The sequence below is a fragment of the Neocloeon triangulifer genome, unplaced genomic scaffold, assembly GCF_031216515.1.
Source record: "Neocloeon triangulifer isolate White Clay Creek 2 clone unplaced genomic scaffold, ASM3121651v1 ptg000014l, whole genome shotgun sequence".
NCBI classification, from domain to species: Eukaryota; Metazoa; Arthropoda; class Insecta; order Ephemeroptera; family Baetidae; genus Neocloeon; species Neocloeon triangulifer.
This window is the reverse complement of record NW_026775556.1, coordinates 20,000,001-20,024,889: the sequence shown is the minus strand read 5'-3', so window position 1 is coordinate 20,024,889 and position 24,889 is coordinate 20,000,001. Positions and strand designations below refer to the sequence as shown.

General features: G+C 36.0%; 2 protein-coding genes across 3 annotated transcripts in view; one reads left to right on the top strand and one right to left on the bottom strand.

The window, feature by feature from the left end:
* Positions 1-19,438, top strand: part of LOC132199412 (amyloid-beta-like protein) — a 74,603-nt gene extending 55,165 nt beyond the window's left edge. Inside the window, exons 3-11 of one of the 2 annotated variants that reach the window (XM_059624089.1) lie at positions 3,495-3,621; positions 12,682-12,903; positions 13,693-14,171; positions 14,651-14,896; positions 15,048-15,238; positions 15,294-15,454; positions 15,931-16,187; positions 16,246-16,392; positions 16,900-19,438. In XM_059624089.1, the coding sequence (XP_059480072.1) occupies positions 3,495-3,621; positions 12,682-12,903; positions 13,693-14,171; positions 14,651-14,896; positions 15,048-15,238; positions 15,294-15,454; positions 15,931-16,187; positions 16,246-16,392; positions 16,900-17,010 (1,941 nt within the window). In that variant the 3' untranslated portion in view covers positions 17,011-19,438. Of the gene's footprint in view, positions 1-3,494; positions 3,622-12,681; positions 12,904-13,692; positions 14,172-14,641; positions 14,897-15,047; positions 15,239-15,293; positions 15,455-15,930; positions 16,188-16,245; positions 16,393-16,899 lie in introns of both variants that reach the window. The other variant, XM_059624088.1, reaches the window with a different exon arrangement.
* Positions 18,548-24,889, bottom strand: part of LOC132199413 (uncharacterized) — a 7,189-nt gene continuing 847 nt past the window's right edge. Inside the window, exons 2-9 of the mRNA XM_059624091.1 lie at positions 24,362-24,513; positions 23,622-23,757; positions 23,450-23,542; positions 22,998-23,242; positions 22,454-22,660; positions 22,211-22,390; positions 21,977-22,150; positions 18,548-21,214 (exon numbers count right to left, since the gene is read on the bottom strand). Coding sequence (XP_059480074.1) covers positions 20,428-21,214; positions 21,977-22,150; positions 22,211-22,390; positions 22,454-22,660; positions 22,998-23,242; positions 23,450-23,542; positions 23,622-23,757; positions 24,362-24,480 — 1,941 coding nt within the window. The 5' untranslated portion in view covers positions 24,481-24,513 and the 3' untranslated portion in view covers positions 18,548-20,427. The remainder of the gene's footprint in view (positions 21,215-21,976; positions 22,151-22,210; positions 22,391-22,453; positions 22,661-22,997; positions 23,243-23,449; positions 23,543-23,621; positions 23,758-24,361; positions 24,514-24,889) is intronic.

Sequence of the window (24,889 nt, the reverse complement as noted above, 5' to 3'; positions counted from 1 at the left end):
CGGTTGTTTGCCTCCCTGTCCGTATTTCATAGAAACACACACACGTGAGCCAATGTTTCAGTAAAAGCGAAATAAAATTGAAGATCAAAAGGATCCAGTGAAATTTGATAGAACGTTTTTATCATTTTGAAGCAAAACTTTTTGCGTTCTGTCAATAATTCCTGATTCGACCGGCATGTATCATTTTATCTCTCTCTTTCCCATTTTCATTTATGTTGGAGCCACCAGTGGGAAATAATGAGATTTTTCACCGAGTGCTTCGGATCCTCCGCCGCTTTCATCAGCCGCCTGCACCGAACGCTCGCTTTTTAATTCAAGCTCGAGGCGGTGCCAATTTTCCGAGCAATATTTCGCTCTCATTTTTCTGTCGTTATTTCCAGCAGACTAAATGCTCCGACCGGCGGATTTTCACTCAAGAAGAAAAATCAAACCTTTCTTTTTGGTCTATACACTTTTTTTTACTTTTCGAGGGCCGGCGAAAATCTGACGGCGTCTTTTTGCTGATGATGTCGGCGGCAGCGAGACAAAGGCCGGAGACAAAAAGAAACTCTCTCTCTGCTTGTCAGCGGAAAAAATCTCTTCTCCCCAGTAATGAGAGGGTCAAAATCAATGGCTCGTGTTTCAGAATCGACGTTTTTCTGCAGCAAAGTAGCACTTTGATTGCCGATGGCCAGGATAAAAATCGTAAAAATGCAAATCCTTTTTCTCTCTCTCGAGTTCGGTGCCGCAGCAGATAAAAAACATTCATTTGAACTCGTTTCCATTTTACAATGGAAGAACTTTTTTCTTTTGTGTATTCTTTGTCTGCGGAGAGAGAAAGAAGGAGGCGGTAATTGGATCACGTTTATGCAGAAAACAAAATGCAGTTTTTTTCCCAGACCACTGCGCAGTTTGTTCTTCGATCGTTTATCACGGCGTGTCACTCGCACGCTGCTTTGAAATTAGTTTCTTTCTAACGAGTTTCGTTTTCTTGCTACCAAGTTATTAAGAAATATCCCTGCAGCACTTCCATGCACCGCCGCACCATCCATCAGTTTTAGTTTTATTGACCGAGGCTTTTGAAAATGTGTTTCCATTCGCCAAGAGAGACGCGTGTGCGGTCGAGTTTATTGGGCAGGTGAATTTGCCTAATTAGCAAAGTTTCGTAATGACGACCAACAACGTGTACACGCATGTGAGGGGACCAACGGTTGACCGGCCGCAAAACACGGACTCATAGGACCCGGGAGAGAAATTCGAAACTCCCCGGGTTGCTGCAGAGGCTGTGGGAAAAAGTTCGGGATAAAGTAGCTCTGGGTTTATATGGCGAGTTAATGTTGCCTTAATTGATGTGAATTAATCTGAGATTTCTGAATTGTGGTCTCGGCTGATAAGCGAAGTCCAAAATGAATTTTGATTCTGGATCTTTGAAAATTTAATTAAGAAAAATCGAATGATGTAAAAACAGGATTAACTTAAATTTTTGAAATAATACAAATATTTTAATATTATTATTAATGTTTATTTGTATTTATAAAAGATAAAATAATTTAAAATGTTTTTTTTAGCAGAAAAACACTTTTTAATTTAATATTTATACTATCAGACATGTCATGTATCAGACAACATTTATACACAAATTTAAGTGTTGCTGGAAAAAATTATTTTTAAAGTAATATGCAGAGGCATTAGTTATCATTTTAGACTTATTGAAACCCAAAATCAACGAGCAAAGTTTCATAGTCCTTCTCAATTAAATGCAATTCTATAAAATAAGATTATCTATGTATAAGAAATAATTTAAGGAGTTTTATCATATTATAAGAATAAAATATTTTTTTATTTACCCTTCTTTTGAAATTATTAAAATTTAATTTCATTTCGAATGAACATGAGCCTCAGTATAGAGGAAAAAGGTTTGAGCCATTTTATGGGTGACGCTTTTATATACCTGGCGTGTCTCATCTCAGCCTAATGGCAATTATGCCGATGCGTAATTTGATCACAGCGACATCAAGTTGCCGTCGGGTTGGCGCTCACTTTAAACAAAGGCCGCGCAGAATGAATTTTGCGTGGCGTTGATTAAATACAAGGGCGGTTTTACGGCTCATGAATAATCGTGGCAAACAATGCGCCCATCGGATAAGCAACCAGCTTTGCTGTCACTCGACAGACCACCTGCTTTTTAGACCCGGTGCCCCGTGCAAATTCGCATCTTTTCATCCTTTCTCGTCGGACGTTATCGATTTTATCGACAGCCGCGCCGAGAACAATGAGTCCTGCCAACGTGATTGAAGCATTTTTTTTTCTCATCCCTCGACGCAAATTGGCTGCTTTTATGCGCTCTTGCACTCTTTGCAAAATCGTCGAGGCAAAGTGTGCTGGCGGATCTTGTTTGCGGCTGCGAAAAAGGCCCAGGAAATTGCGGGCTGCGCAAAAAGTGTCAAACAAGAATTTATCGAGCAGCAAAAAGCGCACGCCGCGCTTTGATGGAAGACTTTCGGGTCTTGCCAGATAATGTGAAACTTTCGGGAAATGGCGTAGGGAATTTAGGGACAAAATTCCTCTCAGCGTTGGAAATTAAATGTCAATAGTGGTGTTTATGCGAACTGCAAAGTTTCTTGATAATATTAAAATTTACAATCATCACAGTTATCTAAACTTGAATCTTCATTAAAAATTAATTTGTATCATATTTTATTATTCTCATCAATATTGAAGGTGCAGGTAATGATTGGATCTCCTCAGCTTTGTAAATTTTGTTGAAAGGTTAAATTATTGGCGCCTGTAATGCAGCGGAAATTAATATGCATTTTAATTGTTTATCTGTAATAAAAAAAAATGTATAAACGTTTCTGCTCTTTAAATATTGATGAATATTAACAAAAACTTTAAATATTAAATTCTAAAAATCAAATATTTTTAAAAAGAATTCACAATAAAATTTATTTTATAACTTAAAAAATTATACGTTATATTTTATATTACTATTATTTATCAACATTATATAAAACAACATTAATAGTTTATATTTAAATACTTGTACTGCAGGCCTCTGAGTCTGTAATGCTGAAATTGACTGGTAAATTTCTCTTACAGAATTGTAACCCAGCACTATATTTCAATTGCAAGTAAATTTCAGTTAAACAGTGAAAAAGACTTTTTGCGTGTAATGTTTTTCTTATTTATTTAAACACTTTTGGGGTACTTTCATGTTATTTTCGTTTCAAAATTGACATCAGCACTAATATTGAAAGAATAGTTTCTTTCAATAGTTTTAATTTTCTTGTTCTTGTCGTATGCAATGAGTAACGGAATTTGTGCTATATATTTACAACGAGTGAAAATTGTGAATAATCAAATCACTTCGAATATTTAAACTTTTCCAAAGATTCTAAACAATTAAAAAAAAATTCTCGTCAGATTTAATTCGAAATTGAATTAAAATAAAATTCCCTTCAAGTCCCGCTGGTAAATAAGTTTTGCTAAATTTGCTCGTATTTTTTTGTTCACAGGTGTATCCAAAGCGTGACATCACCAACATCGTGGAAGCGAGCCACTACCTTAAAGTGCCCAACTGGTGCAAGGTCGGCCAGAGGAAGTGCAAAATCTCTCGCTGGGTCAAACCCTACCGCTGCTTAGGTGAATACAAATCTCTCTTTTCTCCACACTTATTTCCAGACTACACATTTTATTACAAAGTTGACAATCTGTGAGTTAGAAGTATGGGAAAAATAGATACGTATATATTTCAATGGTATCTCTAACTTTTTCCTTACAAAATAATAACAGGCCATAATATGATGTGTGCTTTTTTTAATTTAAAATTTAGTTTGCAGAATAACGCAAAATCACCGAATACCTGATAAATTTCAGGAAATGTTCAAATCACTAATATTGAGGTTTTTTAACTTATTTTGATTACAAAAGTTCTACTTAAATCACCATTATTCAGAAAAAATTCCATTTTTAAGAATCCGCGCTTAATTACAGTAAGAAAGAAACAAAATTTCATAATTATAATAATAATCAATAATTTTTCACCTATTTGTCTATTTTCACCTAAAATTTGTCACCTATTTTGAAAAAAAAAATCACCAATATTTTATAAGCCTATAATATTTATGTGTATGTTTTTAGTTCATACAAAATGAAATGCGTTTGCTTGTCACGTTAAATCACTGTCCGTGCAATCAAAGAGCGAAACAGGAAAAATAAACTCGGGCGCGCAACGGCTGGACGATTAATTTGAAAAGCGTCAGCACTTTTTTGATAGTGTCCGGCCTGGAAATAAATTGGCTCGTGTGTAGCAATTTTGAGAGAGTCTGCAGTGCCGGCAGTTTATGCAAATTATTGCCCGCCTAAGTGACACTTTTTGTCCGGATTCGAACCAAATGAATTATGGATGAGTTAGCGCGAAACGATCGTAATTTAAGTTCTGTTGTTTGAAATTAATTTATTATTTACAACAAATTGATCGTGATTATTCGCAGCCCGAGTTCATTAATAAATCAATTTCGGCAGCCGGAATGGAGAATTGTTCAAAGTTTAATTATGCAGATTGCTAAAATGGTAATCAATGCGTGTCCGCGCGTCAAATATGCTGGGGCACTTCATTAGTGCTTGGTTTGTGTATTAATTATGCAATGCACTTTTAATAATATCCTTAAAAGAGTAAATAAGTTTGGTTAAATTCAATTTATTCTATTTTTTATGACATTTAATTTAATCTAAAAACAAGAGGTTTTGCTTGCGTTAATTTGGAGGATTTTCATAGAAACCCAGAATTATAATAAAGGAATTGTCTGTATTATCTTGTATGTACTAGTTTAGCTTTGCATGACTATGTGTCACAAAATAGATTAAAAGTTAATCAAAATATTATCAAAATTGGAAATTGGGCAAACCTCGTTGCAAAGAAAAAATGAAAAAATAATGGGAGGTCAGTCGTAAAAATTATTTTAAATGTTAGCCTGGTTAGCATTTAATTAAAAAAATATTTTATAAAAAAACTCTGTCGTTTTATTCATATTTATTAAAATAAATTAATTTTTTATTATTAAATTATTATTATTATTGTGTTTATTTAGTTTAGATAATCAATTAATTTAATTAAAACCTTTTTACATACTTTTTGAAATGTGATCAAAGTTTGTTGCGATTGTAGAAAATAAATATTTGCCCCGCAATAAGAAAATTATTCTTTTATTTCTAGTTAATAACTTAAGCTGGAAAATCTAAATTTCTGAGTGTTGTAAATTCATTAATATTAATATCAGACTAATGGGCGTATGGTTATGTAATGTAATAATAATTAAGTCGTAAAATGCATCAATATTAATAAAATATATTTGCTATGTACATCACTTGTCCCTACATAACTTTTTGGAATTTTTTAGATAAAGACTACATTTCGCTTACAAATGGTAAACCTAGATAAGTATTAAATAAGTTGGAAAGATTATGAAAGCAGCGAATAGCTCCATCAAAACGTTTAGCGTTGTCTGCCATTAAGTTTATTCTCCAGGGTTGAGAAAAATAAATGATCAAATTAATAATAGCCAAATGAACTAAAATGTACTAATGCAGCCCAAATCGCTGCATCCGCTAAATTTCTGCTCATCTCAACAATGTTTTTATTGTTGTGATAGGTTAAAATTACGCAGACAGAGGAAATTATACCGTTTTAAATTAAAATAGACAGGCCCTGAAAAATAATTCAGTCGTTAAGAAAACTAAAATTTTGATGCAAAAAAATATAATCACCATTTTTCCAAGCATAATCTTGTACCTTCCTCCATGTTTAATTTTATTGTTAAGACTTTTTTAGAGAATCAAATGGTCCAGAAATTGATTTATTTTACCTTCAAAATTATAATATTTTATCAAGTGGTTTTTATTTAAATATTACATAAAAACTTGAATGAAAGAAAGTCCAACTAAAAAACAGAATAATGCACGAGCCGATGATGTAACAGGGAAAGTGCAGAAAATACAATTTCTTCTCATTTTTGTCAACCTTCCGAAATGCAATTCCATCTCCGTGGTGGGATTTGCTGTGAAACGAAACCGGCAAATCCCACCGCAAAATAACGCGAGTGTTTCGTTGCTCGATCCAATCTCGCGTGGACGGCCACACATCTCTCTCGGCAAATCCTCGTCTGTGTGGGCCGACGCGATTTTTCACCTTGAGCTGTCAGCACACTTTATTCTTGGCTTTGCATGCTTTGATCAGAACATCAATCAGCGCCAACAAACGCAAAAACGTAATTTTCACAATCAAAGTCATCTATCATAAGCAAATATACGCCGCGCGCGCGAAATACAAAAAAAAGAGCGGGTCATTCTTCATCCCCCGGCTGACAGAAGGGGTGAACCGCGCGCTCGGCGAATGACCTCGGCGCCGAGGTGAATTAAAAGGATTCCGCGTGCGCGTTTATCGCTCACAGGTGTAATGCCTCATGATTCATCTCTCCGGCCGTCCCTCGCTGCCGTTTCTGCTTCAACCGCGACCATATGAGCTTTTATTAACTTCCCTTCGGATTTGGGCTGAAAGAGAAAGAGAGATGCGGGGGGTAAAAAAACAATTGCGAAAGAGTATCAAGTGCTTTCAGTGTCAAATTTTGAAAAGAATATCGCGGCCATCAATTTTCTCTAAAATTTCATCGTTTTATTTTTACTATTAATATATATTTTTACTTTTTTTTATCTAAAATTAGTGATATTCTGAAGATAGTGAAAATCTTTAAGATTGACGCCTTTCTTCAGAACCACGAATTATAGAAAAGGAATAAATAAAACTAACACAATTTGTAAAAAAAACCTTCAGATGTATTTCATAAAAGATTGAAACTGGGCTAAACCTAAATTTACAATACCCCTCCTTTTTCAACTCGGTTTAGCCTGTTTTCTGTCATTGTAAATAATTTTTCTTATATATTATACATAAATTTCTCATATTTAGAACGTTAGAAGAAAATGTAGAAGTTTTTCACTTCAATAAAAGCGATTGTTTTAATTTAAATCCCTGTGGAAAAAAGTTTAAATTAAAATCATCATTTAAACTTTCATCTTCTACGCAAAAATTAATTTAAGAGAAAAGAAGGTGGAAATGTAAGAGGTGTTTTTTCCCCTTTCTCCGAGATCCGCAAAAGCTGTGCGATTTTCCAGACAAAGCGTTTGGGTAAGAACGGCCCCTGGCATTACATTCGGTTGTTTGGATAGGCCGCGCCGCGTGGTGTCGAAAAAGGGAGCGAAATTGTGTGTTCGCGCACCACTAGTTGCAATAGGCCCTGAGATAAGATCGCTGCCTAATGTTGTGCGAAAGAAAAGAAACGAGCAGCACAATCTTTGCGCATTTTGCAGAGACTAGCTGGCGAAGAAGAGTGAGAGCGACGAGTGCTCTGGCTGGGCCACCGACGTGTATAGAAAACGACGGCGCACAAAGTAGTTGAATTTGGGGCAGACACAAACGCTTTTTTGTTTAAACTTAATATTATTTATTTTATTATTTAAAATATCAATATTTTTGAAATTATTGCAATTTTTACTTATTATTTATGATTTAATTTGATTAAATTTTTCATTTATTTTCACAATATTTAAAAAAAAATTATTAAAGATATTTGATTAATTTTATGTTTAATTGTGTTTAATATGAAAAAAAAATCAAAAAATTATTATATATACCCATCGTAAATTATCAATTTTTGCCATAATTCAAATTACATAGCTCAATTCAATTGATATCAGGTTCTTTTCATAAATAAATTCATTATTAAATAAAACAATCACTATATTTTTAAATGATGATATCCACACCCCTGATTATGAAAGCACATTTCTTACACTGAAGGACAAAGTTTAAATTGATATTAACAGTATATTAAAATATAAAGTTGTTTGGTTTAATTTAATAAATAAATTTTGTGCTTGTAAATTCCGTCAAATTCATTCCGCATCAAATTTTTCAATTTCAACAAAGGAAATTTAAAACTTCTTCTTTAAAAGCATTCTCTTTTGGGAAACGATTTGGTGAAAGCAGCATAAAATAAAATCAAAGAAAGGGCGAGTCAAATCGAATTTCACCTTTTTTCACTTCCCCAGAGGGATGCCGGCAGTTTCTCGTTTATTATCTCTGGCTGCGCCCCCGTTTGTGCTGCAAACGAAGGAAGGCCTTGGCATTAGGGCCGCCACCTTTCGTGCAGAGAGATAAAGACGCGATGCTTTATGGATGAAATGAAGGGCGTTATCGCCAGGCACATGGTACTTTTCAGCTCGCTCCTTTTCTGCTCGAGTGTCATTATAAGAAGCAGCGAGTAAAACGTAATTTATTAAATAGACCGGTAGTAAAGTCCTCCTTTTCGGCTTTTTACATCTAAATTGCTCCTCTCTTTCCTCATCTCTCTGTCGCGCTTTTTGCTACATTTTTTGCCGATATCGATGCTCGACAGCGTCTCTCGAAAAGAGGCTTTTTATGCAGGGATACAGTTTGCAATATCCGTCTGACGAATGTTGAATGTTGCCCTTTTCAAAAGACCCAACTCTCAATACGAATAAGAAGATATGGATTTTTCTTTGTGATTTCGCCTGGCGGGCAATTCTTCCCAGAATGATTATTTTTGTTTGCCGTATCTTCGGGGGGAAAAGCGACTGCTTAATATTTCAAAAGGAGGCTGCTTTGTCAAATTTATTGTCAGTCTTTTGCATAAAATACAGCAAAAAAGAATTTATAGCAAAGCGGAATCGCCCACGACATGATTATTTTGATATAAATTGCAAAGAAATTATTTTCATTCGTTGAAAATTTATAACTTATTTGGTTGGATTGAAAAAATAAGCAGAAATTTTAGAACAAAATCATGCTAATAATTAGTTCTCATTCATTGATCTAATATTTTTTAAGATTTAGTGATAAACAATATCTTTTTCTTCTGCTCAGTATTAACTTTTTTTATTAAAAAGAGAATATTTGACTTTTACGTTTTACTTCCACTTGGAAAAGCAGCATGTGCAGCCGAATTTTTAATTAAAAATTTTTGCAGAAAGATCCTCGGCTGTTATTTTTGCAAGAAAATCATTATCATTTTTCTGGACTAATACTATATTTATTCAGAATATAATTTGAAATTTGTCTACCAAAAGCCAAAACATACATTAAAACTACGACGACCTTTTTTTTAATAATTAAAAAAAAAAATACCTTGAATTCCAACGTCAACTTTATATTTCTGTGCCCCTTATATCAAATATTAAATTTCAAAGAATTCTTCTTCCGAGACGTCTGGACTTATGAAGTATAAAAAATGAATGTTTTTGGCACATTAATCATTAGCCAGCGGAGAACTTTGAAAGAAAGCAGAGCTCCCTTTGAAGGGGGACATCAGAGAAGCAGCGCCTTTGAAATTCATAATTCCCTGCACTCCGTTTCCAAGAAAGATTATTTTCACATCTTTCAATCCGAGAATCGTCGTTCCGGGTGCAGTGAAAATAATAACCAGTTGTTTTGCTAAGAGGGCCCTTTCGCGCCACGGAGCGAAATTAAATTCTTTTTTCCGGCGGTGCCGCCGCTCAGTCCGTGAAACAATGCAGCACAATCTCTCTCTCTTTCGTCTCATTCCAGAACATTATTTCGCCTTTGGCTGTGTGGCGAGAAAGAGAGAGAGAGAAAAGGAGCCGCCCGCTGCGTGGAAAGGCAATCAATAGCGAGGGCTGCGGCGCAGAAAAGTTGTTGCGATCAATATTTCCGACCCTGCCACGGCCGCCACTGCCAGCGAGCGCTGCTGTTTCCATACACACCGGCGGGCAAACACTCTCTCTCTCTCCCTTTGGCACGCATTCTGCCTTTGTAAAAGGGGCGGCCAGCCTTTGACACGCGGAGAACGCGTGCCCGCCGCTCTGTTATTACGCCGGGCGCGAAACTTCTTGCAAACCGAACCTGCTCGACGACGTGCTATCAATTAGAAGAAAACTTCGGCCCTTTGTCAGCCGCCCTGTCTCAAAGGGTTGTTATTCGCGCGCGCCCAACTGCTGTGAAACCGATACCGTCCTCCGAGTGGAAATAATAATTTGCTTTGAGACACCGAATGTCTGTCACGAGAAATTTGAATTTACTGACTTGCGACCTATCGCTTTCAAATGTCAGTCTTAATCGAGCCCTTTGAGTTGGCTGTTCATTAACACGGGACGTTTCAATGGGCAAACAGCTACCTAGCCTCACTTTTTCTGCAAAGGTGATTTTTAGGTTTGAATTTTTGTAGACAATGTCAACAAATTTTCAATATATTTTCATTAATTGCAAAAAAAATGCTCCTATTTGTTGTAAATACTTAGTAAAATGAGGCATTCAGTAAGTATTCTTTTTAATTATATACAAATACAATTAAAAGAAAAAGATAATTAAAGGATAAAATATAATTTATTGCAATTTGTAAGAAATAAGAGTTTGTTTCATAATTTGTGTGCCTTGACCTAGATTTTTTTTTATAATTGTGTATCTCCATTACGAATTTTCACTCATGCGCATTTGAACGTTTTTAATTTTTAATCCACCGACTACAAAAAGGTTGAACTCACGCATTCTCCCTTTTTTTCATGCGCCAACGGCCACGCGTCAAACGAACTTTTGTGCTCTTTAGTTAATTCAAAAAGCCGCGAACCGCGAGAGTTTCCCATTCATCGAGGCTTACGTGCATAATTCAGCAGGTGCAGGATGCAAAATGAAAAGCCGCAGGTGCGCATTAAAGAATCATCGCTTCCGCAAAAGCACAGCCCGGCCAATTACATAATCCGTCGAGCGGCTGAATATTTCATTGTGACGCTTTATTATTTGTTGCGCTGCCAGAAAAAGACGAACCCAAGCGAATTGGACGAAGCAATAATAATAAAAGCGCGTCCATTAGTTCGGCGGTGCAATTTGGAGCCGGAGAGAGAGACGGAGGGGGTGTTTAATTTGAGAAGTATGCAACCGGCATGCAGAACGGACGGGCGGGTTGCATGGTTGGCACTTTTGCAGGCGCTCGCCGCGAGCACTTTGAGTGCCGCTGCGGCGAGAGAGAGCGGCGGCCGGGGATATTTTAACGAGGTGCTGTTTGTTGTTGCTGCTTCTGAGGGTGTTTGTTTGACGGCATCGTAAATTTTATGGCATTGCTACGCTTCGTTGTGTCGCGAGCAAAATTCAACTACTGCGACGAGACTGCCTCGCCAAAGTTGCAAATTACAAATTAGACTGAATTAATTTCAACGTCTCATTCAGAAAATAAAAACAATGAAATTGTTAATAAGCATTCTTCTTGATTTTTTTTTAGCGAATATTAATTAGTTACATAGATAAAAATGTCTGATTTATTTTACAAAATGTTAATAAATTGCTATTTCTCTGAATCGTGATTATAGTGGGGTGATTCTTAAAATTATATTTATTTCAAGTTTAAATGTTATTTTGCTCTGTTCTGATCGTGATTATAACAATTTAAATCATTTTTATCATCAACTTTGTATCATAATTCATTAAAATTGATTATTTTATATTGATAGACATCTCATTTTCTTGTACTCGGCCAAATTGACACGCGCCGCTGATTAACAGCGCGCGTTCAGAGTTCAGACAAAGCTTGTTTTTTTATAACGCGATAATTTTAAAATTCAAAACTTCAGTATTGGTAGGTAATTGAATTAAATAAGGTGTTTTTTAGTATGATAAATTCTAATAAATCTTGATAAGGAGCGGAGTAATAATTATATCCGTGAGAAATTAATTACACGGCTATTTAAAAAAAAATAGCTAGGATTTTTTTTAAATACAAACTTTTTCCATATTGTTCACCATTCATATTAAATTTGTCCAACCATCAAAATATCACATGGGAAATTGCTCAGGGGTTATTTAGGTAGCTTCTTGTTGAATATAAATCAAGATTTCCCTGTATCACTTCCACCAAAAAAATCGTTGCTGTAATGAGTGTTATGTTGTTAAATTTATAGCAAATATAAATGTATTTTATTAAAATATTTCTTATTATATTTACTAAAAAATTGGAGGAAAGTTTTGTTCAAACATTGTACTAGTGAAAGAATTTTTTTTCTTTCTATTTTTCCAAATCTATTTCTTTCCAAATATATGTTTTTTTTCTAGTTTCATCACCGATATCAATAAAAATCCTCAAAATTGCTCATTTATTTAAAACAATCTCTTACATTGAAAAAAAACTAAATAAATTTGTAGATTTAGTCCCAAATTATTAATACTGCAATTTCTACAGGAGCTCAAATGATAATGTTGAAGTATTGAATAAATTATAGTTTCAGTCTGATATGTATTCTTCAGAATCGATTTGAATCAGAATCATCCAACAGACGACGCAGTGACCCAATTCTCCAATTGCACAAACCATGCACATTATCCTCACAGATGAAGCGACCCACTTTTATCAAACGTCATAAATAAGCTTCATCCATAATGGATCGCGCCATAAAAACGTCCGCTGACGAAATACAACAAAAACAATTTTTTCTCGGGTTGGGAGAGTGTCCTACCCTTTAACCCTGTCTTTCACATGCATACACGTGTACACCCTCGCTTTATAAATGTTGCTTGATTTTTCCAAACCCCAAAACGCACACGATTTCTTTCTTCCTCACATTCGACGGCACTTTTTGATGATTTCGTTTTTGTAACCGGTTGGCTTTGATTTATTTTTTCAGAGGGTCCATTCCAATCCGATGCCCTTCTCGTACCTGAGACCTGCCTCTTTGACCACATCCACAACCAGACCAAATGCTGGGAATTTGCCCTGTGGAACCAGACGGCCGCCCTGGCCTGTCAGAGTCGAGACATGACTCTGCGAAGCTTTGCCATGCTGCTGCCCTGCGGAATTTCCCTCTTCAATGGGGTGGAATTTGTGTGCTGTCCAAAGCATGCCAAGGGTGAGAGACCGAATAAAAAATAATAAAATAGTCGTCGACAGAAAAATAAATTCACTCCGCAATTTAGCATATATTGCATTCCTCGCACGCATATTTCGCAGCAAAGTAGCTCGGCTGGAATTTTAATTTTGGAAAAAATTCCATTTTTTGTGTGTTAGTTTGCGATTTATTTTCCCCCGCACATTCAACCCTCGTTTCTTGAGTAACAGTCTCGCACGCTTGCGAAATAGCAGAGCCAATTGCATAAATTAAGCCCTTTCCCACAAATTCCACGCCGTTGCTCGCGTTTAAATTAATTCTGAACAAACATGCAAGCCCGTGAATAGCAGGGCTGCTCCGTGGCTTAACGAAAAAAAACGCGATTTAATCTCGGCACGCTCAGAGTATTCAAACAAGGTTGCCATAATATCCTTGATTGTTTTAGAGGCCAAAGTTTTTTCCACGCGTGCTGGCGTTCATTGCTTCATTTTGTTGCATTAAAACAATTTAATAGAGCCTAAAATGCAATTTAAAAATTTAGTTATTTAAAAAAATTCTATTAAATGAACAATAATTAAAATAAGAATTTGTATTTAGCATTTTAAACAAAGGAAAATAATTTCAGTAATAAAATTCAAAAAGTTCAGTATAGTCGAGTAAAGTTTAAAACTTTTTCAAAATCTTGATAAAATTTAGAAATCAAATAAAAAAGTTTCAATTTTTAAATAAAATTTTATGCAATTTTTAATTAATCCAGGTTTATATTAAATTGAAATTTGACCAGAACCGGATTTTTTTCTGTTTCTGCAGACAACATGAAGCCGAAGAAGCCAATCGACATCACCCTGGGCGCCGAACAGGACAGTCAGATGGCCGAGGTGCTTTCGAGCGACAAGGTCGGACTCGAGGGCACTGCAAGCACGTCTTCCGATGAGGACGACGGCGAGGACAGCGACGAGGACGCCGACGACCTGTCCAACCGGGACGACGAGAATGACGACGATGACTACGGCGATGACCAGGATGATGAGGGCGACGGCGCCGGAGAGGACTCGGATGACATGCAGGGCTTCGGGGTGGCCAGTTCGACCCCCGCGGCGGCCGTGCCCACCCCCGCACCAACCAGCGCCTCGCCGCTCGCCAACAGTCAGACCCCGGTACAGCCCACCGGCCAGCAGGTGCCCACCCCTGACCCCTATTTTACCCACTTTGACCCTCGGGGCGAGCACCAGGCTTACAAAGAGGCACAGCAGCGGCTTGAGGAAATGCACAGGGAGAAAGTCACCAAGGTGGGAAACGCTTGTTTTATTTTCGGCTGCACTTTATATTTAATTTAAATCAGCATGGATGTTTTTTTTTTATTATTATTATTAAAAACAAAACTTTTCTTCATTTAAAAATTTGAATATCCCTAACAGAAATTATTTCATTCTTTAAGAAAAAATTGAATGTCTGAAATTTAAAAAGAAATTTGAAAAAAATTTCGTCTTCTGACGGTTCAAACAGAATTTGAGCCTGCATGTCACGTAATTTTTTTTTATTTTGGTCTAATTGAGAGACTTTTGGCGAGAAAACATTTGTCTGATTTTTTTTCCAATTCTTAAAGAAACAATTTTTTTTTTAATTAAAGGATAAAAAAAATTATTTCTTCAGAGTCCGTTTGAGATGCTTTAGCATTTTTTAGTGATTAAATGGGCTAGCCTGATGTGTTCTTGCTTGGTGGCGCACGCGTCTCAATTTCAAGTTGCTCACTGTGCAGGTCATGAAGGACTGGTCGGACCTCGAGGAGCGCTACCAGGACATGCGCCAGAACGACCCTGGGGCGGCCGACGACTTCAAGAAGAAGATGACGCAGCGCTTCCAGAAAACCGTCCAGGCCCTCGAGGAGGAGGGCGACGCTGAGAAGCACCAGTTGACCGCCATGCACCAGCAGAGGGTCATGGCGCACATCAACGAGAGGAAAAAGGAGGCCATGGCTTGCTACACCGACGCCCTCAGCGAGAACCCACCAAACGTAAGGGTTGCTTTATTCAATTTTCCCCTCAAAAATCCATCAATTGTTTAATCTTATAAATGAATAAAAAAAAGAGCATTTCTTGTAATAATTTAATATCATTTTTATAATAATAACAGTTTTTTTAATTCAATTTCTCTTCTTTGTGCAGACACACCGTGTTCAGAAGTGTCTGCAGAAGCTGCTCCGATCCCTGCACAAAGACCGTCACCACAGCATCGCCCATTACCGCCACCTGCTCGTCTCCAGCCCCGACCAGGCCGACCGAGAGCGCGGCTTGACTTTGGAGCATCTTGTCGACATCGACAAGATGGTCAACCAGTCCCTCCAGATGCTCGACCAGTAAGAATCGATTCAAACTTTTTGATGGAAGATTAATTTTAAAAACGAACGATAGCTATCCTGAGCTGGCTGCCAAGATCAGAGTGCTGATGGAAGACTACCTGACCGCCCTGAGGTCCAAGGACGAAACTCCTGGATCGCTGCTGTCCATGTCCAGGGACGCTGAGGCTGCCATTCTAGACAAATTCAGAGCTGAAGTTCAAGCAAGACAAGAAGGTATAATTTGTTTGGTTTAATTAAAAATTTAAAAAATAATTCATTGCAATTTTTAAGTGTTATTTATAAATTGTATTAAACAATTAAATTATTAAAATTTCATTTTATTGAATCACATTTTTAAATATTTTAATGGAATTTATTTTAATATAAATAATATTTTTTTAGATAAACTTTAATCAATATTACCTTTTAATCTAATTTTAATAATATAAATTGATAAAATTTGGTTTAAATTAATCAAATATAATCTCACAATACCAAAGGTTTGCACTTGCTTTTGGAAACTCAACTTCTTAAGCATCGTTTTGCAGGGAGTGTATTTTTTCTTAATATTATTATATTATAAAGAAAGTAAAAAAGGGCTTTCAACCAGCATATATTTGCTAAAAAAATTGCTAAGAATGTGACATTTCAATTATTCAATTCCGTTTTCGCACAATTAATTAAAACTAAACAAAAATCTGATTTTGCAGAGAAAGACAGGCAAAAAATGATGGAGCGTCAGCGCAAAGAGCAGAGGAAGGCCGAGCGGATGCACGAGAAGGAGGCGCAGCGCCGTGCCGAGAGTCAAAAGATGGACACCCACTACGACTCGGACATCATCGAGGAGGAAAGGGCCTTGCCCTCCTCTCTGCCCTCTGCAGAGGCCCCAGCCATGTTGCACAGCCAGCACGATCCGGTGCCCAAACCTGCCCACGCCCAGGCCCACGACATCAGCCACGGAGAACCCGTAAGAAAAAAAAATAAATAGAAAAAGAATTTGAAATCAAATTGAATTTCGTTTGCAGACTTTCTCGGTGCGCCGTGAGGTGTACCACAGAGAGAGAAGGAGCGTCTACTTCACATTGATCTTCGCCGGCGTCGCCATCATGGCTGCTGGTCTCGTTGGAGTTGCTGTCCTGCGAAGAAGGAACGCTCGCTCTCCTCAAAATCAGGTAATAAGCAATATTTAATTTGCAACAAACAATGTTTAAAAGATTATATGTAATTTGTGCTAAAATTTTCACTTAATACTTTGACAAATTCCACGAAATCTAAGAATTGTTTCAATTGGAAATTTATTCCTCTATTGATTAGTAATTATTGGTGGATAGAGGGCATTTCTATAACAGGAATGAATTAGCCTCTAAAACTTATTAAGAAAAAACTGAAATTTCTAAAAATTAAATTAACTCTTTAATATGAATTAGACAAATAACAGGGTAAATTCATAAAAAAAGTTAAACATTTGGGTAGCGTATTTGTTTTCAAAATTATAAAAATGTATCAACGAGATTTAAATTTCAGCGAAATAATAAAAAATACTTTTCTCGTATATAATATATTTATATCAAATTATATTTTAAACACTTATTTGTTTAGGCTCAAATAATACTTCTTAAAATCAGTTCAAATAATTTTTGAAATATCTGTAATATATTTATAAATTTTTATTTCTGCAGGGCTTCATTGAAGTCGACCAGGCTGCAACACCAGAGGAGCGCCACGTAGCCAACATGCAGATCAATGGATACGAGAATCCAACTTACAAATATTTTGAAGCAAAAGAGTAAGAGATATCAAAACAATTAATTAAAACTAAAATTGTGAAAAATATGAGAGGCTCTCCTGATAATTTTAATTTACCGGTGCATCGGGGAGTTGCCGTGTTTACGTAAGAATTCTTCACACTCACTCACACACACATACACACACTCAGAAAAAACAAACACCTCTATGTTAACAATAGTATGCGACAGTCAGTTTTTATGTTGGGTGTAAATTTTAAAAGAGAGCAGAAAAAACCGCGTGTTAATATATCAAACTCACACACTACGATTAGATTGCATTATGTATCTCTCAGAGTACCTTCTAAATTGAATATGTATAATGCTACATAGCGGCAAAAAAATAATATATTAGTTGGGGGTGCAAAGAATTCAAATCAACAACCAGATCGCTTCACGTCTATGATTGTTCATAATAAGAAAATGACGAAAATAGTCCTGTATTTTTGCATGTTTAGAGATGATCTACTGATTTGTACTTATTGTGTCTCATAACTGCATTGAACCAGCACAATTTGCTGCCACTTGGTTTCAAATTTGTCTCTATTTTTCAATCACTACTTTTAAAAAGGACACAAACATGGGAGTCGTCGTCGTTTTGCTGGGAAAGGAGAGTAAAAATCGCGCCACTTTTCTATATAAACATTCTGATTTCCGCGTCGTAGTTTGAGAAAAATTATTCAGAAAAGGCGCCAACGGTAAAAAATGTTAAATAGTTTTCATTCAGCTTCGAGAGTTCAGCGCATGATGAAAGTGCTTCAAACTGGGGTTTTCAAGTAATTTTCGATGCAAATTAACTACTTAAGTGCGAAGGGGGTACGTGCTTGCCATGTAGGCTTAAGTTGAGTGTCCATAAGGGAATATTAGCGAATTCCAATTGTACATGTATAAAAATTAAAATGAAAGAAAGAATCAAGAAAGCAGTATAACCTAGCCAACTATACGGATTTATCATCATTCTGGAGCGAAGGGCACACGATTTAATTAAAAAAATAATAAATCAGCTTGGAAATTTTTCTTCACTCTACTTTAGGCCAAACTTCGGAAAAGCATTGTCAAGCAGCCATTTGATGATGAAAAATAGAGAGTCCAATTTTAATGCCAAGAGCGCCGATGAATTAGAAATTTGGTGCTCTTGACAAAAAAAACTAAATATCAATTCGATTAAGGTAAAAATTTCGCGGCAGCTTATATAATTATTAAATTATGATTGTGTAAATTAACAAAAATAACATGCAGAGCAAGAGTGATTATCAAACTACATTAATTAATTAGTTTGATGATTTTGTAAAGTTCTTCTCGTCGTTTTTCAATTGATTTGCTGATAAACCAGTAAAGTTACAATTGCATAAAAAAGAAAAAAACTGTTAGCTGTAATCGTCCTAAGGTGTAAGAAGAAATGTCTGATGTAATTGATAGCCGAGCAAAAACACATTCCTTTTCATAAACAAATAAAATTATATATATCTGGATGAAATCAAGCTGAGAGGGCGATATGTGAATCTCTAGCGAGTAGCAAACGTCAAAGTAATCCATGTATGTATAAATGGGCCCTTGGAATTATTAACCATAGCAAAAAAGTCAGTGTGTTTTGGAAGAAAAAAAATCAAAAATACACTCAACACTTAAAATTTAATTTAAAAAAAAAAAATCCGCATCAAAAATAAAATCGGTGTGGAAACATTAAGATTAGTTTTGATTCAGGCAGGCAAAATAAAATAATACTATCGTTGTGTCTTATTTGTATAAACACGTAAACACACACACACAAAGTACTAAGGAATTAAGATCAGTACTATACACACAAAACTCACTGGTGGATGTTGGATTTTTCGATTTGTACGATTTCCAAGTATAAGTACTTCTTCTATACACGAATGTATTTAATTAAATTTAAACAAAAGAAAGGAAAAAAAAACTCTCAATGCAAAAGTGACGGTTGTATTCCTGTCACATCAAAATTATAAAAACACACAAACACACACGCATATTCACAAAAGTTAATTTTTTCCAAAGAAAAATCAAATTAATCCAAGAACAGAGGAGCTTTGGCCGTAAATAAAATGTAATTACTGAGAGACTCATTATTCCCTCCTACCAATGGCAAAACTACAATGGTCATTGCACACCATGTTCAGTTTTGAGATAAAAAAAAATGTAATAAAAGCTGCCGCTGGTTCCTCTGTTCTTTGCCGCTGTATTTGCAAAACAACAAAAACCACCGCCTGGGCAGACGGCTCGCGAATTTATCGACCGAGGTGCTTCTTCTTCTTCTTCGTATATAATCCTTTGACCGCATAAAAAGTCGCTTTGATTGATTTCGCCTCGCGCTCTGATCGGCTTTGATTTCTTTTCGGTGTAATTTCGCAGTGATCTTGATGGCCATTGTAATTTTCCCTTCAGCAGTAATAAAATTGATGTAAGAGTTATATAATCTCAACGGCTTTTATTTTGTACATCCAATTCCACACACAACAATCTCGTTTGATAAATTACAAAATTCTTTAATAATATTACAAAAATTACTCACGGTTTGATTTAAATCTCTCTCACAACAAAATAAAGCATCTTGCGGTTTTGGCCCCACAAATAATACTGAATAATAATAAATGCGCCTACATCTTTGAGAAAAGCAGGATGTGGAAAAAATAAATAATTTCAACCAAATTAAATTTAAGAAGTTCTAATGAGCAAATAAAATTTCAATTTTCAACGAGAAAATAGACATTAAATTATTCCAAACACCTAATACGATTTAAGAAATTAAGTCACCCTTGAAAATGGCAAGAAGCTGGGCAATAATGGTACTATGTAATGGACGGTATTTTTAGGATGAGTTGAGTTGAAAGTCTCCAATATAACAGTTTATGTAATTAATTTTTTCATTACCTAATTTAAAACTGATAAATATTCATACTTTGTTAAAAAATGCAATCAAATCAAAAGTATACCTGACTGTATATATTTTAAAAGGCGAACTGCTTTAACTTTTGAAATTCTTTTTTTGATGCTAATATTAATAAAAAAAACAAAAAATCTTTTCATTAAATTTTATTTATTTAAGTAAAAGGTAATAATTTACTGATTATATTATATGAATGGTCTGCAAAGGATCTCAATTTTTGGGAATCGATTTTATAATAAAAAATAAAATTTATAATTTTTTAACTCTTTAGAGCCAAAACTTTTCTTCGATCCTTGATTAGCCATGTTAAAAAATATTTGATTTTGTATAGATTTTTCTTTTAATTTGCTTGGTGAATTTAGAAAAAAAAACTGTTCCTTGATTGTGAATTTAAACAAACAGAAATTAAAATTGGAGACTTTCAATCAGATATCTAAGAATAAACAACACATTTTGAAGCAAATAATGTTCTCCGTAATAATTATTAATAAAACTGAACACGAATGATGATTGTAAGGTCAGCACCAGTTTTCTCTGGCGTCAAAGTTGGTCATGTGCTGGTTGTGGTACTGCGCCCCTGTAGGCAACACACACGACGAAGGGGCCGAATGGTCCTTGACCCACTGCACGGACGGCTCGGAGCGAACGGCGACCACATTCTTGTGCGGCCGCTTGGACGGTTTCCTCGGGGCGACCGGGTCAGGTGAGTCGATGCCCTGCTGCAGACTGGTGGCCCTGAGGAGGCTCAGCCGTTGCGGCTTCTTGGGCGGCGCCGGTTTGAACTTGTTTACGTCGAGGGATCGCGTGCTGCGGCTGTCGCTGTCCTCCTCCTGCCACCGGTTCCTCGGCCTGTCCGGCGACTGACCCTTGGCCAGGACGGAGATCTCGCGGCCGTTTGACACGATTTTGGTCGTGTGCGATCCTTTCTGGAAAACGTGCACTTCCTTTTTGCCGCGCTGCTGGTTCAAAACTTGATTCGGCGTCGGTGGCTTCGGAGTTTCCGAAATCAGGTCGGACACTTGTTCCTCCAGGTAGGAGATCCGGTGCGACAGCCGCAGGTTCTCCGCGCGCAGAAAGTCGCGTTCCTGTTTCGCGCGCTCCACGCTGGGTTTTCGAAATTTGTCCGGCTCGTCGTTATAGGATTCTGATTCGTCCGCCGGTGACTCGGGAGGTTTGTGTTGAGGCGCGATCGGACTGGAGCGCAGAACGACGAGGCGAAGTTGAGTGATGTTGCCGGACTTCAGCAGGTTGTTGAACGCGTCCTGCTTCATTTTTATCAGCAGCTGCCCATTTGCTTCAATTATCCTGGAAATATTTACAAAGAAAATGGATTTATGTTAAAAATATCAAATAAACCAAAAAATGCCGGGTTTATAAAACAACAGTACAGCATTTTTTATAACATTTAATTTTACAAAAATAGTTTTAATTTTTAAGGAAAAAATCTAGTGCTGAGAAAACCGCGAGAAACAGTGTTACCCTTTTTAATACAAATTGATTTTATGTGATAAAAATATTTTATTTTATATTCTCAAATTATTATTACAAAATTGAGTACATAAAGAAGATATTGATAAGAATTTTTGTTTCAAGCAACCAATTAATTATTAAATATTTTTATTTTACTTTTACCTCCAGCCTCCAATATTGAAATAAAAACTACCATTTAAAAATCACCCAATTTCAGATAAAATTGCTTAAATACAAAAACTTGTTGATTCGGAAAATAATCAGCAATGTTACACTTGTTTTTAAAAATTTCTGAGCGCAGCCAGCCTTTATGCTTTGTATAATTATAAAAAAATATTAAATTAAAATTAAATTTCCAAAGATGATCAAGATATAAAAAATTGCAAATTTATATAGCCTTTTTACTAGAAAATCGCAAATTACAATTTCCAAATAATTATTGGGTATCTTGAATTTTTTAGGGAAAATTTTTATTTGATTCATACAATTACAATTATATCTGTAATTTAAGGAAAAAATTACAGATTATATTTTCATTCTGAGTTGAATTGAGTAGAATCAACAATAATAAAAAAAACTGAAACAATTTTAATATACCTGTCATTAGGTTTGAGTCCGCAATCCTCCTTAGCCCACTCAACGGCAGCAATTCCCGGCGGAATCATTTGCTCCGAAATGCCGAAAGCCGGGTTGCACGGGTCGAAAAGAATTGTGACGGGCAAAAGAACCGCCTGCATGCTCAGTGGGTTCGGAATCGCCGCCGACACGACGCTGTAAGGACAAAAAAGTTGTTGCACACATTTTTTGTTTTAATGTCACACTCGTCCATACCCAAATAATGTCATGTGGTTGGTGGTCTGCGGTATTATTTGGACGGCGGCAGGTTGCGTGGTTCCGATTTCCAGTCTGGTGGTCACGTTTCTCAGCTCCTCTGTCAGCGACATCAGGTTCAGTTCTTCTCTGCCCAGCTGGAATTCCACCTCGGCTTGCCGTATCCGCACGTCTATGTTGCTAAAAATATAACAATTTTTTTGTTAAATCAGCAAAAAAAATTATTATTTTTAACTATCATACTCTGTGATATCCAACTGATCCAAAGTGGATTTGAGGTTTTTCACAGCGATTCTTTTGCCTTCGATCTCTTGTTTCAATTTGGCCACTCGGTTTTCCAGGATTTTTCTCTCGGTGGGGCTCACGGGGGTGAGCGATTTGCTTTCCAGTCTTAAATTCATCCCTTTACTCAAACTGTTTATGCTCGCAGGACCGAGTTTATTCTTCAAACTGACAATAAAAAGTTGCGAAAAAAAATTATTTTTTTTAATAATACTTCTTATTTTCTTAAATTAATTCATTTTTGTTAGTTAAATTTGCTGCTTGGGAGGAATAAAATTTTCATAAGTAAATAAATTTATTTTGTAGTTTAAATAAAAATCAAATAAATTACAATTTAATGCAACTCAAAAGCTCACATTTAGTAAATTATCAAATTTATATTTTTTTACAAACACTTAAAATACATTATTGTTATATTTAAATAATTTTAAATAAAAATAAATGCTATTTTTTTTAATTAGTGCAAAACTTTCAATTGAAATATGACAAAAAAAATTGCACATACCTTTGAATCACATTTTCCTTATCACTCAAAGAATTATTATTCCTACTCGGCTCTATAATTTCTCTAGGTGATGAAACTACTTCGATTCTAGTGGGCTGCGAAGGGGACGACCGGACACTCAGCATAGAAACGGGTGAAGGTGCGATACGGGGGGTGGGCGAGGGGGCCATTCTTTTCGTCCTTCTTATCCCCGTCCCCGTCGGGGTAAGGGAGGTCGAGCTCAGGGAAACTTCTATACTTGCCATCTGTATAAAAAAATTAAATCATTTTGTTTTTTGAGCGTCTTGTTGTTTTTCTTTATTAAGAAAGAAAAGAAAAACATTTTCAACTGGAAAATTTTCCATCCAAATGAAAATAAAAAATAAATAATTCATCAGACTGACTTGGCTTAAATTTCCTCTGTTCTTTATGGAGAAAAAAATAAGTACAATTAACAATTGATGTATTTATACCTTGGCCTCCAAAGTCTCCAACTGCGCCATTCGAGGCTGAAGCAGCGCAGAACTGCTCGCCGATAACTGACCGAGCGAATTGTTGAGTGTGGTCTTTGAAATCAAACAAAACGCGCAAGAGTTAGACGAGAAAAAAATCAGCTCTGGGTAAAAATAAATTAAAGTTCCTCACCAAGGACACTGATCGTTGTTTGATCGGAGTTGAAACGTTGATCTGCGGTGAAGCCCATTGAGGAAGTTCGGTGGTGCTCTCACCACCGTCGTCCGTGTAGGTCGAATAGTCATGGACGCTCCTCTTTTTAGAGAGTCTGCAAATTATTAAGTAGAAATTAAATAGAATTTAAAAACAATTCCAAGTTTCTTCAATTGCAGCCTGTATTAAAATTAAGTTTCAAAAGCCCTTACATTTAAATAATTAGCGAGAAATGAGTTATGATATATTTAAAAAATTTTAATAAATAATCAATTATTATTTTTTTATGTAATAAATTTAAGAAAAAAAAATTTTTATTGATGTTCCTCGTGAATTTGAAATTTGATTATTAATGTTGTTTATTTTTTACAATCATATGTCCAATCACATAATTGTTGATGCTTACATTCAATTTTTGAAAACCATTAGTAAAAGTAAAAGACAATAAAATTGTAGGCGGTGATTCATTTGACATTTTGATAAACTGAACGAAACTGAATAAAAAGTAAGTTTAAATAATTAAAAAATTAAATTTTTGTTAATTTAAATGTTTTTATTTTTTTTTTGCAAATTTTTATATATCATATTTCTGTTCCAAATGAACACTAAATATTTTTTTGCATCTTCTCAAGAGCGGTGCCCATACAAATAGTGTGAATACGGCGCGTTAAAAGTGGCATGTATAAAAATTGCGAGCGAGAGAAAAGCGATTTACGAACCTGTGGGCCTTGTAGCGTCTCCTCATGTGTCCTCCTTCGCTCAGCTTGGTCGGACTCGGCGCACTCAGAATTTCCATGTCGCTGAGGTACTGCTGCGGAGGGTCCTCGCTCGTTGGCATCGCGTCCCAATTTATTTATTTATTTTTCGCAATCTGCGTCAACATTATATATTTGTATATTTAGAAGCGAGCGAGAAAAACTAGTCCGCTCTTATCGCGAGCGGGCACAGAAATGCGAAAAATAAAAGGAAGGTCGGCGCTGCGCACCGGAGCGAGCGAGACCGAACGAACAATGAGAGCGACCAGAGTAAAGAATTAAGACAGACGGCTCGTAAAATTAACGAAGCGAACGCGAGAGGAAATTAATCTTTTAGCGGGTCACTGAATATATTTTTCAAAAATTGTAATTATCCGGTTGAATTACTTTTTGCGTGTAAATGAATGATTAAAGCAGACGTTCGTTATTGAGCGACTCTCTCTAATGCAATTTATTAAGGGTGGGAAAAAGCAAACAATGTGTTTTCGTACA